The sequence below is a fragment of the Bubalus bubalis genome, chromosome 11 (assembly GCF_019923935.1).
Source record: "Bubalus bubalis isolate 160015118507 breed Murrah chromosome 11, NDDB_SH_1, whole genome shotgun sequence".
In the NCBI taxonomy this organism is placed as follows: Eukaryota; Metazoa; Chordata; class Mammalia; order Artiodactyla; family Bovidae; genus Bubalus; species Bubalus bubalis.
In genome coordinates, this window is record NC_059167.1 from 57,222,965 (window position 1) to 57,240,230 (window position 17,266).

Genomic DNA, 17,266 nt, shown 5'->3' on the forward strand with positions numbered 1-17,266 from the left:
GGATGGGAGGCTCCCCACAATCCTTTGCGGGGGGCAGTCAACAGGTTTTCAAACGAGTCCAATTCAATACACTTAATGGAGTCCCTACTAAGGACCTGAAAGAGAGAACTGTGTCTTCAAGGGACTTGAAAGAGGAGGGGAGAGAAAGAGAGACCTGGCTCTTCATAAATTTCCAGTAGAACACAGAATAAAATAAAGAACAGACAAAGGGCTGGAGGAACACAGGACAGAGGGGAGGCCCAGCGCAGGCCTCATGGAAGAGCTGACATTTGCATCAGTTTTGTCCTGAAGAGGTTGTCAGCAGTCAGAGAAGGAGATGAAAGGTCTTCTAGGCTAACGAGCATCCTGAGCAAAGCCTGACAAGTGTGGCAGTAGATGAGCCATTAGGGGCTAGAGGGGTGTATGAGGTTCCCCGCAGGGTTTGTCAAGAAGGTGTCATTCAGGGACTTCCCTGGTGGTCCAGCGGCTAAGATTCTGTGCTCCCAATGAAAGGGGCCTGGGTTCAATCCCTGGTGAGGGAACTAGATCCCACATGCTGCAACTAAGAGTTCCCATGCTGCAGCTAAAGATCCCACAACAGATGGAAAACCCTGTGTGCCACAACCAAGACCTGGTGCAGCCAAACAAATAAATATTTTTAATATAAATTTATTTATTTTAATTGGAGGCTAATTACTTTACAATATTGTATTGGTTTTGCCATACATCGACATGAATCTGCCACGGGTGCACACGTGTTCCCCATCCTGAACCCTCCTCCCACCTCCCTCCCCATACCGTCCCTCTGGTCATCCCAGTGCACCAGCCCTGAGCACCCTGTATCATGCATTGAACCTGGACTGGCGATCGGTTTCACATATGATAATATATATGTTTCAATGCCATTCTCCCAAATCATCCCATCCTCGCCTTCTTCCACAGAGTCCAAAAGACTGTTCTATACATTTGTGTCTCTTTTGCTGTCTCGTATACAGGGTTATTGTTACCATCTTTCTAAATTCCATATATATGCGCTAGTATACTGTATTGGTGTTTTTCTTTCTGGCTTACTTCACTCTGTATAATCGGCTCCAGTTTCATCCACCTCATTAGAACTGATTCAAAACTAATTCAAATTCAAATTAATGGCTGAGTAATACTCCATTGTGTATATGTACCACAGCTTTCTTATCCATTCGTCTGCTGATGGACATCTAGGTCGCTTCCATGTCCTGGCTATTATAAACAGTGCTGCGATGAACATTGGGGTACACGTGTCTCTTTAAATTCTCGTTTCCTCAGTGTGTATGCCCAGCAGCGGGATTTCTGGGTCTTATGGCAGTTCTATTTCCAGTTTTTTAAGGAATCTCCACATTGTTCTCCATAGTGGCTGTACTAGTTTGCATTCCCACCAACAGTGTAAGAGGGTTCCCTTTTCTCCACACCCTCTCCAGCATTTATTGCTTGTAGACTTTTGGATTGCAGCCATTCTGACTGGCGTGAAATGGTACCTCATTGTGGTTTTGATTTGCATTTCTCTGATAATGAGTGATGTTGAGCATCTTTTCATGTGTTTGTTAGCCATCTGTATGTCTTCTTTGGAGAAATGTCTGTTTAGTTCTTTGGCCCATTTTTTGATTGGGTCGTTTATTTTTCTGGAATTGAGCTGCAGGAGTTGCCTGTATATTTTTGAGATTAACTCTTTGTCAGTTGCTTCATTTGCTATTATTTTCTCCCATTCTGAAGGCTGTCTTTTGACCTTGCTTATAGTTTCCTTTGTTGTGCAGAAGCTTTTAAGTTTAATTAGGTCCCATTTGTTTATTTTTGCTTTTATTTCCAATATTCTGGGAGGTGGGTCATTGAGGATCCTTCTGTGATTTATGTTGGAGAGTGTTTTGCCTATGTTCTCCTCTAGGAGTTTTATAGCTTCTAGTCTTACGTTTAGATCTTTAATCCATTTTGAGTTTATTTTTGTGTATGGTGTTAGAAAGTGTTCTAGTTTCATTCTTTTACATTTTTTACATTAAAAAAAAATGTGCCATTCAAACAATGACTCCCGAATCTACTGTCCCCTGCCTAATATTCAAAATATGCCATTGTCCCAGAAGTCCTTGGGCCCTACCCACCCTCCTGTGTTCTATAGAATCACATCTGAACTTCTCAGGAAGGCATCAAAATTTGGTCCCCACCACAGGTTCCATATTTTCTCTGCATTTACCACACTTGCTGTCCCCTTCCTTACCCAGAATGGTACTTTCTTTCCTTTCCACCAGGAAAATTCATCTCATTCCTTCCAGCCCAGTTCAAATCAATCTCTCCTATCTTCCTCTCTCGCTCCCTCTCTCCCATTAAACTTTCTGCAGTCCCAGCAAACCAGTGGCTCTCCCATTTGTCTCACAAAGCCATGTTCATACCTAAAGCACAACCTTGGTCCCACCGGGTGAGAGTTAGCAGTCTGGTGTCTCCCTCCCACAAAAGAAGTTTCAGGCAAGCAGGACAGACTCTCCATTTAGTACCCTGAGTGCCTGGCACTGTGTTCACCGAGGATCAGGTGGTCAATAAACTGTATGGAATTCAGTGAGCTACAGGAAGATTGTGTGCCCTGGAGATGCTGGAATTCCTTACTATTTCAATATGGAAGCCACAGTTCTGAAGATATCAAGGTGTTAAGAGCCCATGTCTGAATATCCTGGCTCTAATCTGGAATTATGCAGCAATGCATCAAATTCTCTCTGCATCAAATTCCTCTATGGCTTTTAAAAAATACCAATGCCCAGATCTTACTCCTAGGGATTCTGATTTCATAGATCTGGAGTGGGGCCTGGGCCATAGCAGATATTAACAGGTCTGATGTGAAGAAAAAGGAAAAAAAGGTCTGACGTGCTGCCTGGGTTGACACCCTCTGTTGCAACTCAGGGGGCAGGGGCGCGGCGGGGTCGGGGGTGGCATCCACCACATCGCGCAGAGCTCCCAGTCCAAGGAGGAGTCAGAGGGAGGGATTACAAGGGTGTTGAGAGAGCTGAGTGTTGGCCTCCCCATCCTTCATGCCCTCTGGCTGTGGGCTGCCTCTTACCCAGAGTGCCATAAAAACAGCATTTTTCCAGGAGTGCTGCGAGCGGAAACAGTTGGGAAGTACTGATGTAATGAACACCAACTAATCAGCAATGCCTGTGTCTGAGCAGTGCTAGGAAGTTTGCACGTCGGCTTATTTAATCCTCAACACACCCGTGGCAGGAAGTTTATGATTCCTATTTTTCTGATGAGAAAAACAAGTCCAGAAGTTGTTTTTCTGCCCAAGGCCATAGAGATGGAAAGTGACAGTTTTGCTACACAATGCAGGAAATCTCTGCTTAAGCACTTAATACTTCAGAGTCAAGAAAGAGAGACTCTGGGGAAAAAAGAAGAGACAGCATGTGAGAGGAAAAGGGGTACTGGGAAAGGGAGAGGAAAGGCAGAGAAAGACGAGGCAGGATCAGGAAGGACATGGTGACTTAAGGGCTGTCCCAGGTTTCTGAGCGAAAACTGACATTCTCACCGGAAACCTGGGTCCGGGTGAGACCGCGTGGTGGATCCTGGCCACAGGAGGGATGCAAACACAAGCAGTGCAGAATGGAGGGCTGCATGCTGCTCTCCCGGGTTCCTGCCCAGACGCAAGCCCAGGCTCAAACGTACAGAATCGAGCTGAGAGCACTGAGCCTCAGGTTGGCTGTGTGGATCTAACTCATCTGGTCACGGTGGGTGCTCAGGAAACGTCAGACTGTCTGTCTGCCTGCCCGCCCCTCTCTCATTCCTCCTGCTGCCCCTGGATCTGAGCTGGGTCAGAGCCCCGGGGTCAGTCATACTCACAGGATGTAGGTGATGACACCGATGCTCCTGCAAAACAAAGAACAGTCAAGTCAGGGCCGCCTGGCTCTCCTCCCAGACCAGCAAGTGACTCCCCGCGTGGCTCTGAGGGCCCCTTCACGGAAGCCCCCACACGCTGCCTCAAGCCCCACACCCCTCCCCACCCCACAACTTCAGCAGCAGCCTGGGACTCGCTCAGAATCAACCAGGTCTGGATGTTGAGCCCGAGGACCCACTAACAGCTGTGATGACCACCTCGGAGCCTCTTTCTCCTCATAAAATGAGGATAATAATAACTATCTTACAGGACCACTGGGAGGATTTTAGAAAACCAAGTGATCAAGGTACTCCCCCAACTGTACAGCACAGTTCACATGAAACGAGCCCCGTCTGTGCAGAGTCAATCACTGCGGTACCCGGCCCAGCACGGTAGCCAGAATACATGAGGCCCCCAGGGATCACATGGTTGACCAACAGAATGAATTATTGTCACTGGTATGTTTATCACGGCTGTGGCAGGTCTCAGGGTCAGCCTGTACCTCTAGCTTCCAGCCCCTTGTTCTCTGCCTTGGCCATGTGCTAACTGCCACATGCCAGCACCCCAAGAGCAGCCAGAGGCTCTTAAAGGTGAGTGTGGAGGAAGAGGTTTTCATCCGGGGGATGTCAGCCAGAGCCAGGATCTGGGGCCACCTGGGGGGCTGTCCCACTTACCACATGTCCGCCTCCAGGCCCAGGGGCTCATAGTTCACAATTTCTGGAGCTGAAAGAAGCCATGCCGAAGAGTCAGCAGGAGTATGAAAAGGAGAAGAGATGATCTTAAGGAATTTTAGGGAATTAGATGCCGAAGGTCTTCATCCTGAACCCTCCCTAAGGAAAATTAGAGAGGCGGATGGAGATAGCCTGGGTCTAGGGATTTTGAGGGAGGAAGTTGCCTGTTATTCTGATAGTGAGGAAGACAGAAAGCACAAGGGGACCCCTGGAAAAGGAAGAGGAGAGTGGGGAGAGGCAGGTGCAGGACGGACAGTGGGGACCATGACAAAGACTGCTTTAGAACTCTCAGCTGGAAACCAGTCAGCCAGCGCTGGAAGGTGATGGGGGAGAAAAGGAGGCAGAGAGAGAATCCACACTCCTCTGCGGGTATCTAAAGAGGGCACCTCCCACCCGAGCAGGGGTGGGAGGACATTCTGGTGGCCACTGAGGTGAAGAGCCTGTGATGTCCGAGGGGTATCCAAAAGAAGATGCCAGGAACAGGCTGGGTACCTGGGGTGGGAGTGAGGTGGGTCAGAGCCACCACCCAGGTCATCACACAGGCATCATCACACAGGTAGAAACAGGAGCCAGGAATGCTGCCAGGACCACGAGAAGGTGCAGAGTCTAGGAAAGAAGACTCTACCCAGGAGAGAAGAGGACCAAATGCTGCCTGGAGATCAAGCCCATAGCCCTGGATGGGCTGGAAAGCGAGTGTTGAATTTCACACCCACTGCAGTGACCAGAGAGTGCTGAGTGTGGGCTGCAAGATAAGGGTGCAGATGACTCTTTTAAAAAGCTTGGTGATGAAATAGAAAAGAAAGAGGGGGCGATAACTAGAAAAGGGAGGATTGAGCCTGTTTAATCACAAATGGGAGAAGGTGGAGAGAGGGAAGGCTAAGTTTGTTTATCTAGAACAATATCAAAACCTCTGCATCTATAGGATGAGCACACCCTCCCACCCTCCCAGATGCAGGGAACCACTCTCCTGGCTTTGCTTTCTTGTTAGCTTCCAAAAAATGATGCCATACTGAATCTCATCTACCGTCAATAGACCTTTTCCCCCCACTCAACTGATGCTTCTAGCATTCACTGAATGTTCACCCATGGTCTTTCATATTCACTGCTATATAATAGTCCACTTTGTGAATACAGACTATCTTCCAGTCATTTTCTTGGTGATCATTTGGATGGTCTCTACTTATTTTTATTATTTTATTGTATTATCTTTTATTGAAAAAACACTGCTATGAGCTCTTCTGTACCTGTCTCCTGAGACACACAAGAAAGGCTTTCACTAGGACAGTGTTATTCAAAGTACAGTCTGCAGGCAAATAATCTGCAGACTGTCACTGGTGCTGACAAGATATGTACAGAAGTTGAGAGTATGTATTTAGAGGCTCAGCTGGTAAAGAACAGCCTGCAGTATGGGAAACCGAGGTTCGATCCCTGGGTTGGGAAGATCCCCTGGAGGAGGGCACGACAACCCCCTCCAGTATTCTTGCCTGGAGAATCCCATGGCCAGAGGAGCTTGGAGGGCTACAGTCCATGGGGTCACAAGGAGTCGGACATGACTAAGCCACTTACCACACACACATAGTAATTTGACATTGCCATGACACTCACACCATGATCACTTTTCTAGGAATTTATTTGTATTGTATCTTATTGAAGAAGCTGTCCAGGATATACTACTTCCCCCCAAGTTGTTCCTCATAGAGAGTTTGAGAAGCACAACTCACTTTTCAGTGCTCATCTGCCTGATATAAACACATACTCATTTCTGTCCTCCAGGTGCTTTTGTTTTTCCACTTTCATCTGTGTTTTTCTTTCTCGTCTTTTTAAAAAATTGCTTCTTGTTAGTTTTCTTATTGACTGTTTTTTCTCTAACTTCTATTTTTGTAATGACTACCCCTGAGATTTTACTATGGACATGAAACAAATTCTAACATAAGTCAATATTTGGGCCCTCCTCTAACAATACAAGAATTTTAGAACACTAATTTCAAGCACTCTGTCCTATCTAACATTATTTTCTTCAGTTTCTACTTCTACCTTTTTTCAACCCCATACTTAATTTTCATCATCATCATCATTATTTAGGAAAGAAAATAATTATATTTGCCTAATGTTCTCTGATTTCTTTGCTCCTATTACTTCTTGCATTTAGAACTCCAAGTACACCTTTTAGAAGTTCCACTAACAAAGGTCTGTTGGAGGTTGTTTTTATTGTTTTATCTTTGTTGTTGTTGTTGTTTTTATTTTGCTTTTGGTTAATCTCTTACCTTCATTCTTGAAATACAATTTCTTCACAACTATGGAGTTTTTATTTTTCCTCAGTTCTTTGAATATCATATTCTACTGGACAATGTTGTTTTAAGAAGTATGCTGTCAGTCCAATTATTGGTTTTTGTTTATTTTTGGTTTTTGTAGGCAATCTATCTTTTCTCTCTGGTTGATTTTTAAGATCTTCTCTTTGTCTCTGATGCCCTATAGTTTAAGTATAATGTATGGACTTTATAGGTATGGACTTCTTTCTGACTGAAATACATTGTCCTTTCTGTATCTGGGGATGCATGTTTTTACATCAGTTCTGAAAATTTTCAGCAGTTTTATTCAGATACTGCTCTTTTGTCTTAATTCCCTCCTCCAGGAATCCAAATAGACCTATGTTAAACTTTTTATTTTAACCTTATTTCACTTATCCTCTCTTTAATATTTCTATATCTTTGCCACTGTGTGATAGTCTAGCTAATTTTTTCCAACTCAGTCTTCCAAATCTTTAATTCTCTCCTCAGCTGTGTATAATCTGCTGTTTGGCCCATCCACTGAATTTAAAATTTCAGTGAGTGTATGAATTTCTTAAAGTTCGATCTGGTTCTTTTAGAAACTTACCTGGTCATTTTTGAGTCTCTTGTTGCTTGCTCATTCTTATGGGTTTACTTGTTATTTCTATATACATTCCATTTATTTTATAGTCAACATCTGATCATTTTAATATCCTACTTCCTTGAACATCTAAGTCTTGCTAGTTTCTGATAAATGCTGACATGTGCACTTGCCTTTAGGAGAGATCCTCTTATTGAATATTCTTGCAGCTCACAGCTCCAGCTCAAAGTTCCTTTCATTCAATTTTTAGGGTAGGACAGGTGATGGCTGAAGGAGTTACTATACTTAAAGATTTATCTTATTTCCTAAGTCCAGAATCACATTAAAAACAATATTTTTCTCAAGAATCCAACTTTGTAGTGAGAGGACCTTTTGGAAGAAGTTTTCCACCACATTCCCAGAAGCTGACAGTTTTTAACTCTGGTCTCAGGTTAAAATTTCAAAGAGGGAATAGGGAACAGTGGTTATAACCTGTTCAGGGGTCTATGATGAAAAGGAAGTCATCATAATTTGGGCAGGGGCTTATAGAAACCACCCTATATATCTGTAAGGAGCAAATTCTGGACTGGAGCTGTATCATACTGGCTCACAAGAGTCAACCGTGGGCATCTCTTCCCAACTCTGAATTCAGTGAAACAGGTTGGTAGCTTGAAACTAGTAAATGCTGTAAATTAGGGTTGTATTTTGTTTTGTCCTGAGACCTGACTGTTAGACATTTACCAGTATATAACTGGGAAAATCCCTCCACAGTTTGTCTGCCTCCGCCCATCAATGTCCCACTCACATTGCCACCCCATGTGAACCCTCTGGTCCATCTAGAAAGGATAGTGAACTGTCCCTGATAAACATACTCATTCTGGCCCTTCACCCCCGCTATGGGGTGCCTCGGATATGCGCCTCCTCTACCCCGGCTTCTTCCCCACCCCAGCCCGCTTTAGATTCTCCTCCACCCATGACACCAGCACTTCATCTCTCATTCAAGCCAGGACTGAGCCCACTGACCTCGTGAGAGTGGCTATGTCACGTAACAGTCTTTCAGAGCTGCCTATATCACTCACTTCACAATTAACCACATCCTCTCTCATGACAACTCTTCCATTACTGCCCTGAATTTCTAGTTGAACCATTTTTTATTATTCAACCCTTGGTATGAACTTAAATAAAACATGCATTTTTACTACATATGTGAATGGCGGGCAGTAACTGCTCTCTCGGACAAAGTTTGAGACTGTATACCTGTACCCTAGGTTCAAGATGGTTCTACCACTAACTGACTGTGTGACCCTGGGTGTGTCATTCTGAGTGTGGCTGCTTACCTACCATCCCTGTGTCTCCAGCATCTGATGTCTATCATATAGTAGGTAGAGAATAACCACTGGTTGACCTTAACTAAAATCCCCTATCTCTCCAATTCCACATCCGTTAAACTAGACCAGATGATCTGAAAATATCCCTCAAGCACTCTTGTTTGATTGTTTGATGTCTTATTTCCACAGCTAAATTCCACCCTTAAAGGCTCCTTTGAGAGATAACCTGGTATAATGGAAAGAGTATAGGCTTTGGGACTTCCCTAGTGGTCCAGTGTATAGGACTCTGCGCTTCCACTTCAGGGGGCACAGGTTCAATCCCTGGTCAGGGAACTAAGATTCCACATGCTGTGCAGTGCAGTAAAAAAAAAAAAAAAAAAAAAAAAAAAAAAAAAAAAAGAGCATAGGCTTTAATGTTGGATGTATCTGTATTCGAATCTCTGCTCTATCATGTACTGGTTGTTTTACCTCGAATAAGGCACTTGATGGAGAAAATATTTTGAACCTGCTTCATAGGATTGTATGGGTATTAATTGGACAATGTCTGTATACAGAACACCAGGCCTAGTGCCTGGCACATGGCAAGATTCCCTTGCTGGGGCGTCTGCAGTTTCATTCCCTAGTGGCTGCAGAGTTGGTATATGTGGCCTGAAACTCCATCATGGTGGATGATCTGGTTCATCTTTCTTTTCGTTTAGGCTGTGGTCAGAAGTTTCGGTCCCCAGATTTTGAGGAAACCATGCCTTCCTTCCATCTCTAAGAGCATTTCAACTCTCCAAGCAGTGAGATGGTGGTTCTCAATTCTCACTCCTTTCTCCTCTGCAAAGCTGTTTCTTTATGACCCCCTGGCCTGTGGCACAAGTCCTGAAAGGGGTTTTCTACGGCCTGGGCCAAGGTTGAGAGACACGGAGGGAAGACAGAGCCATCAGAGCCCTGATGGAGCTGGGCACCCTGTGCATGAATGAAGGCCAGATGTATGGGACAGGCAAGTGTGTGGATCTGGCATCTGGCAGATAATTTCCCTTTTCTTTTTTAGGAAATCAAAAGCTACTCCAGAAAAGATTGAGTTTATGGGAATGCAACAGGGTGAGGTAATTTTAAATCTTCACAATCAGCTCGTCTAAGAGCAGGAAGTGGGGCCAGCTCTGGGAAGATTTAACTCTGCAAAGGGCCCCAGCCCCACCTGGCCTCCCACTGCCCTGCTGGCGCTCAACCCTCACCCAGAGGCCAGCAAGACATTTCCTGTGGACGAAGGAGCATGGCAGGTTACAGGCCACAGGGTTGCAACGAGTCAGAGATGACTGAAGCAACTTGGCACACACACACGCACGCACGCAAGGCATCATCTCTCAGCCCAGAGACTACAGCCCCAGACACAGGGTTCACTCCTGGGATTTCTCTATCTGTTGATCCGAGATTCTCAGCTGGGAGAAAAACAGGCCTAAAACTCACCAACAAATTCTGGTGTCCCAAAAATGTTCTTAAATTCAACTCCATCTTCTATTTCATGAGCCAGGCCAAAGTCAATCAGCTTGATGTGTGGAATGGGAATATTCTTGTCCAACAACATAATGTTTTCTGGCTGGGAAACAAAAAAAAAAAGAAGAAAAGGGGATAAAAGAAAAGATGGTAATTAAAGCCCTATTTTATGTTTTTGCTTTGGGTTTAAGGTGGGGTTTAGTGTTCTTTTTTAGGACCAAAACAGCACAAACCCTTTCTTACTCTTGTGTCCTCAGTCTTCTCCCGTGAACCCAAGAAGAGCCACAACGCTGAGGGCAAGGCTTGGGTTTTACCAAAGCTGCTGCTGACAGCAGAACCAGACTGTGGCTTTAATCCTTCTGTTTCTGAATGGGAGATCCCTGCCATGTAGTGCCTTTGTCTCCCCATCTATCAAATGGGGCCAGGGAGATACTTGCAGCATTTCCTGTAAACAAAACCAAGGCCTCTTTATGTGTGATGGGGGAGGGGCACTGCAACTTAACCCCGATTTACACTTGGCTTATTGACCTGCATCTTCCTGACCACCCCTTTCCCCTGGCTGGTCAGCTTCCTGTTGACAACACTCCCCTCCCCTAGACTAATGTATAGCTCACACTTCTCTGTGTGTTTAACTAATTTTGGCCCTCAGTGAGACACAGGAAAAAGCACCTGATTTCCAGGGAAAATACCAGCTGCCTAGACTATTTCCAGCCCAGCAAACAGCTGCCAGATTGGACACAACACTGGGGGTGTCTGCTGGAGGGGGGCCAGCCCTGCCCTGGCCTCACACAGCCCCAGGTTCCAGTGAGGCCAGAACAGGATCCTGAGCTGACCCTTTGCACTCCCACCCAACTGCTCAGAGCAGTTGGTGGGTGAGCAGGTCCCTCTGATTCATCTTCTTTCCTCCTGCTCCTCACCGGGACTATCCTGGATCCCATTCGAAAAGAAAAGCCTTGAAAACATACATGCCCATGAAAACTGGTACACAGATGTTCTCAGCAGCATATTCATAATAGTCTCAAAGTAGAAACAACACAAATGGCCATCACTGATGAGTAGATAAATGAAGTGTGGTATATCCATACAGTAGAGTGCTATTCAGCCATAAAAAGGAACGGAGGCAGAGAAAAACATAAAAAGGAATGACGTACTGATATATGCTATATACCATGGGTGAACCTTGAAAACATCTTGCTAAGTGAAAATCAGTCACCAGAAATCGCAGATTATACCACTCCATTAATATAAGATATCCAGAATAGGCAAATCCATAGAGACAGAGAGTAGAGAGGGAGTTGCCTAGGGCCTGGGGAATGGGGAATGACTAATAGGTACAGGGTTTCTTTCAGGTGATGAAAATCATCCAAAATTGATTGCAGTGTGAGTTATACAACTTTGTAAATTGTACACTTCAAATGGGTGAATTATACGTGACGTATAACTCTCAATAAAGTAGCTTTAAATAAATAGATAAGCAAATAAAGAAATGTTTGAGAAAACCGAATGGCCCTGTTTCTCAAAGCACTAGAGAATTTCCCACCTTGCCCTTCTGCTCTACCCGGAAAGCCTCTGCTCAGTCTCTATCCACTGAAATCCCAGTCAGGCTTCAGAGTCTGAGTTAATCCAGCTCTTCCTTGAAATCTTCCCTCAGCGGCACCGAGCTTTCTCTCCAGCCCGCAGACGTGAGCCCTCTCTGCCCTGGACTCCTTCACGCTCACTGGGGCCTTTCTGCCATGACAGCTGTCACACTGTCTCCTGTCCAACAGTCCTCGCTGCCCCACTGGACCCTCAGCTGGACGGAGGAGTCAGGGCTTTGCATCTCCACCACCACACAGAACACAGAGGCTGAGAGGCGGACGGTGGCCCTCGCTATTACTTAGACTGATCCCGAATCTGCACTGAAGACACCCCAGGTGTTTGCATCCAGAACTTCCCGCTCCCTGAAGTCTCTGACCTCACATCACAGTGACTGGAAACTTTCACTCAAGTGAGTTGGATGAGAAACCCTTCCATTTTTTTTTCCTTTTTTAAAAAATATATGTTTCCTTTTGCATTTTTAAAGTGTGTTTATTCTTTTTCCCCTCCAGAGATTTTTCTCCACTTCATTTTGAAACTGTGTCAGAGTCCTTTTCCAAGGCAGGGCAGCTCCCTGGGCTCTGCAGAAAGACAAGCGAGGGCAGTGGGTGGTCAAGACATGGGACACAGGCTAGGAGTCCCATGCCAGTGCGCCAATCTGGCCCTCTGGTGGCTTCTCAGGGACCCCAAGTGTCCTGGCACCTGGGAAGTGAGTTAAGCCCTCCCCACAGCCCACCATCTCCTGAACTGGGGGGGCTTCTCCTCCTCCCATTCCAAAGTATTCCTGAGCCACCTTTCGGGAACGTCTCTCTTCCAGGGAATGGCCCTGAAGCTTCTCCCTGGGGCTAAGGGGTCCAGCCCAGGTACTCCTGACCACCACGGTGTGCTTAAAGCCCGGCACCACCACAAAACACGCTGAAAGGAGCTGAGAGCTGCAGTGGACACAGCAGACACAGAGCCCTGGTGGTCCCAAGACTGGGGAGCAGTAGGGACGGGCACAGGGACCCACAGGAAGGAAGGAGGAACAAAGAGGTGGAATTCTCCCAGGCAGCACCCTGAGCGGTGAAAAGAATCTTTGCCTCACATCCTCTCCCCTCTGTGGCCCACATTCCGGGGAAAACAGCCTCTCCGCTGGCTTGAGAGAAGCTCCAGGCAAGGCCATGTTTTCTCACCCGAGTCCCATCTGTCCCCTGTCCTGTCTCAAGAACCTCACAAACAGCTCCCCTGCTTGGGACACTCCTTGCATGGTCCCTACCCCGAATCTGGCTAATTCCTATTCACATTTCAGTAAAAATAGTACCTCCTCCAGAAAGCCTCCCCACACTCACCACCTCCCCAGTTTCCATCACAGCCTACACTTCCTCTCCTCTAGTGCTTCTCCCACTGCCTCAAGCTTGTCAGTTTACTGACTTGTCTTCTCCACTGGGCCAAGAGCTTCCTGAGGGTCTCAGTCCTACCAACTACCCAAAGCTTGGCCTAGAGCCTGGACCCACCAGGTGCTCAGTAAATGTTCTCCGAGTGAAGACAGGGCTGTTTGGTACCCTCAGGGTGCGCATTACCAGGTCCAGAACACCATCTCTACCCCATCCTTTACTCTGGCTCTTCCTTTTGCCTCGAATGCCTTTCCTACCCTCCATCACACTTTCAGAGCCAGGCCCCCATCTCTGCCTCCTTTTATTTCCTTACTTTTAATGAAGCACACCCTGACCTTGTGCTCTAAGCTCTCAGAGCTGATCATGCTCACGAGCAAGTAGCCCTAGTTGTATTGTGATGCACCTTTCCTGGGCGGTAGACCCTCTGGGAAAATTCAAATCAGTTTTAAGGTTCCTGGCATCCCCTCTGATGTCTTGCATTGTGGATGTTTTATGCGAAGTGAAGGAACTGGGACCCCGTGGCCCTTCCCTTTCTTCGCCATGGAGGCTCTTCACCACTAGGGGTGCCTGAGAGCACACCTCCGCTCAGAATGGCTAAAGGGCTGAGTCAGGAGGGAAAAGAGACTGACTCAAGAAGGGTCCCAGGGGTAGTCAGTGGGCAGCAAAAAGGCAGTATGGTCTAAGCTTCTTCGAGTCTACCCTCCCCAAACTGTGTAGGATAGTGGGAAAGAGCCTAGGCTTAGGTATTGGGAAATTCCAGTTCAGCTCTACCACCAAAGGCTGTGTGAGCTTAAGCAGGCTTTTCCTCTCTGGATGATATCTGAAGTTCCTTCAAGCTCTAGGCTCTGTGACTGCAAGGTGATACAACCTTCCAAGCTGGCTGGGCCAATTCCCACTCCTCTGGGCCCCAAGGCAGGACCTACAAAGGTTCAGGTCTCCTGGCCCCAGGTCAGGAAGGAAGAGCAGACAGCCCAGCCAGACTGCCCTCTGGGGCAGCACAAAGCTATCTCTACTCCCTCACTCCTGTCATTCTCCTCCACCTTTATTTACTTCAACCAAACACCTCACCCACACACCTGACGTAGCTTCCAAAGCATGGCTGGAGGAAAGGATCACATTACCATAGGTGCTGCCACTGCCAAGGCCCTGGGCCCATGGAGCAGCCACCAGGAGGTGAAATCTTCCCCCTCCATTAAAACAAAGCCATCAGCTCAGCCCACCAGACGAGCAGCTGCCAGCCAATGTGTCCTTTAGCAACCCAGTGGATCTGGCCAGAGGTGCCTAGTCTGGTGCCAACTGGAATCTTATCCTCCAGGGGGACCCATGTCAGGGGATTCCTACCAGCCTGGTACAGCATGTGTAAGAGTCCCTGAAGGATGAAGGCAGCCTCGGGGAGGTAGAGGGGGCTATGCAGTAAGATGCCAAAGACCAGAGCTTAGAGTCAGGCAGGTCCGGGGTCAAATTCCACCTCTACTACTCACAGTGAAACCTGGGCAAAGTCTCTGACCTCTTGGAGCCTTGGTTTCTCATCTGTAAAATGGTAACGCCTACCGTGACACAGTGTTGCTCTGAGGATTCAGAGAGACAGTCCACGCAAGGAGCGGTGCCCAGTGAGATTTCAGAGCAGAATGACTGTTTGTTCTCTCCCTCTTGGGCTGCAGCAGCGACAACAGTCCTCCCTGGGGACTTTACTGAATCTGCTGAATCTGAAAACATGCCCTTCACAGACCTTCCCCCTCTCCCACTCATCTTCTGCTTCCCTCCCCACATCCCATTTCACCCCCAGACTTACAATGTTGGGGCCCTAAGGGACCTCAGACACCATTTAGTCCCTGCCTGCTGCAGAGCTACCCAGAGAGGTCAAGAAACTGCCAGGACACCGAGCAAAGAACAGAGCCCAAGTCAGCTGACCCCCGGGCTGCTGCCCTCTTCCAGTGCCCACATGGTCTGCCCATCATCAGGCGAGGTGCTCAGCTCAGCAGAGCAGGAGCCAAGCCAGGTCTGTTAGGGGGATGAGGAAGCTGCCAAGGAACCTTCATGGGAAATGTCAAGCATGGTCCCAGGTTACTCAGGAAGTGCTGGGCAACCTGAGAAGCAAGGCCTCTCGCTGCCAGGCCTCTGTGAGCAGGTTTCCATGGCACTGCAGCAAATTCTCTGCCCCCACCACCTGCCCCACTCCTGGCACACCGTAAATGAGACCACAGATAGCCCCTCCCCACCAGGCTCCAGTGCGCCCCAGACCCAAGTCTGTCTTCATCTGCATTCAAAGCCCTCCCACTTCTGGCCAGCATACCCTCTGCTACATCCTGGCTGATTTTCATCACCCCCACCTCAACCTGCAGTTCACTCTGCGAGAATGTCTTTCTGACAAGCTTCTTTTCCCCTGCTCACCAACCAGCTCCAACATTTTCCTGCTGGAACCTCTCCTGTGACAACCCCTACCCCCCAACCCTGTCAATATACACAGCTAGTTGTTCCACCCAAAGGTCTGCATGGTATGTGGACATGCCTCTAGCAGAGAACCAACTACACTACAATTGCCCCTTACATTTCCTCTCCCTAGTATCCTGAGGCTCCACAGGGAGGACGGGGGCTTTGTCTCTCTTTTCCATCACTCCACCCAAGAGTGGCTGCCATGGAGTAGGTGCTCAGGAATAGCTGATGGGATGCAGGGATGAATGAACCATGCAGTCACATGCACATCTCTTGCACAACCTGTTTTTAGGGAATCAACATAGATAGAGACTTAGAACCTGTGTTTGAATGCCAGTTTTGGTATTTACCAGCAGTCTAACACTGGTCAAGTTACACAGGCTTGTTTCCTGGTCCTCATACCCAAAGCTTAGTTTGTGCCCCAGCCTCAGCATGCCCCCATGAGCTCTTCATCTCAGGAAGCCCCAGGTATCAGCCTGGGAGCCTGGGCCCTTAGGAATGCACGTTGGCTGCTTCATCAACTACTGTGAGGCCATCCTAGAGTGATCTGAGGAGAAGTGAAGTGAGGACACTGAGCTCCTAAATGATTGAGGAAGGAAACAAAATGTGGCAAAAATTCAACTATGGAGAGCCATTACTGAAAGAGTTGAAATTTGGTGGTAAATGGGGAGCATTAAACCAACCAACTGCTTCTTATAAGATACAGCAAGAGGCCACCTGGGAAGCAGAAAGAGAAGGGGATTGTGGGTAGAGCCTGCATCTGAGTCTCAGCTCTGCTAGGGGATATTAGGCAGGTCGTGGACTGGCCTTTCCTGGCCTTGAAAGTGGAGATAATATTGCCCCTCACTTCCTCACCCCGGAGAGGAGTGAGGGGCCAGGGAGAGGTCAGTATTTCTGAAAGGGTCCCGTAAACTCCAAGACTCATTACAAGTGCTGGCTGTGAATTTTAACTAACCTCCCTATGAGGCCACATTTCTCCCTATTCCTCTCTTTCCTCCAAAGGGATTCATAAAAGGAGGTAGGGATAGAGATACCCAAAAGGGGAATGAATAAGGTGGTGTGTTCCAGCCAGGAGGCTGGGCAGATTCCCAGGGAGGGCAGGACACTGGGTGTGAAGCTGATCTGACTTGGAGTAAATACCATGATCCCTGTTTTACAGATGAGGACAATAAGAGAAAAATGCAGTGCCTCCCTCCTCTTTTGTCCTTATTACCTTTGCCACTGTTGGGTGCTCATAGACCCCTGCCACTGCCGGCTGCCCATAGCCCTCCACTCTGGACCCCTGCCCAGGCCTGACCTGCACTGAAGTATCATGTGTTCAAATAGTACCTTTTAGGTTCCAGTCACATCTCTACCATCAGCCCTCCTCTGAGCTATCTCCCTAGGAGTGAAAGAATCTGATTCTGGAAGTGGTGAAGGGTGGTGCAGACAGCAGGCATCTTGGCACTAAAAAACCTGAGTGAAAGCCTAGCAGCACCACTTATTAGTCCCGTGGCCTTGAATCAGTTACTTAACTCCTCTGACCCTCCGTTTCCTCACCTGGGAAACACACACAGTAATTTAGTCTATTCAGATTCTGTGCAGTGGTTATCTGGTAATAGCTGGACTCCAGTAAACAAATATATGTACACACACACGCTG

General features: G+C 47.3%; 1 protein-coding gene across 3 annotated transcripts in view; it reads right to left on the bottom strand.

Moving 5' to 3' along the window:
* DAPK2 (death associated protein kinase 2) overlaps positions 1–17,266 on the bottom strand; it is a 139,822-nt gene that overhangs the window by 20,064 nt on the left and 102,492 nt on the right. For all 3 annotated transcript variants that reach the window (XM_044925108.2, XM_025295757.3, XM_025295758.3), the window contains exons 5-7: positions 10,218–10,347; positions 4,534–4,582; positions 3,826–3,852 (exon numbers count right to left, since the gene is read on the bottom strand). In XM_044925108.2, the coding sequence (XP_044781043.2) occupies positions 3,826–3,852; positions 4,534–4,582; positions 10,218–10,347 (206 nt within the window). The remainder of the gene's footprint in view (positions 1–3,825; positions 3,853–4,533; positions 4,583–10,217; positions 10,348–17,266) is intronic.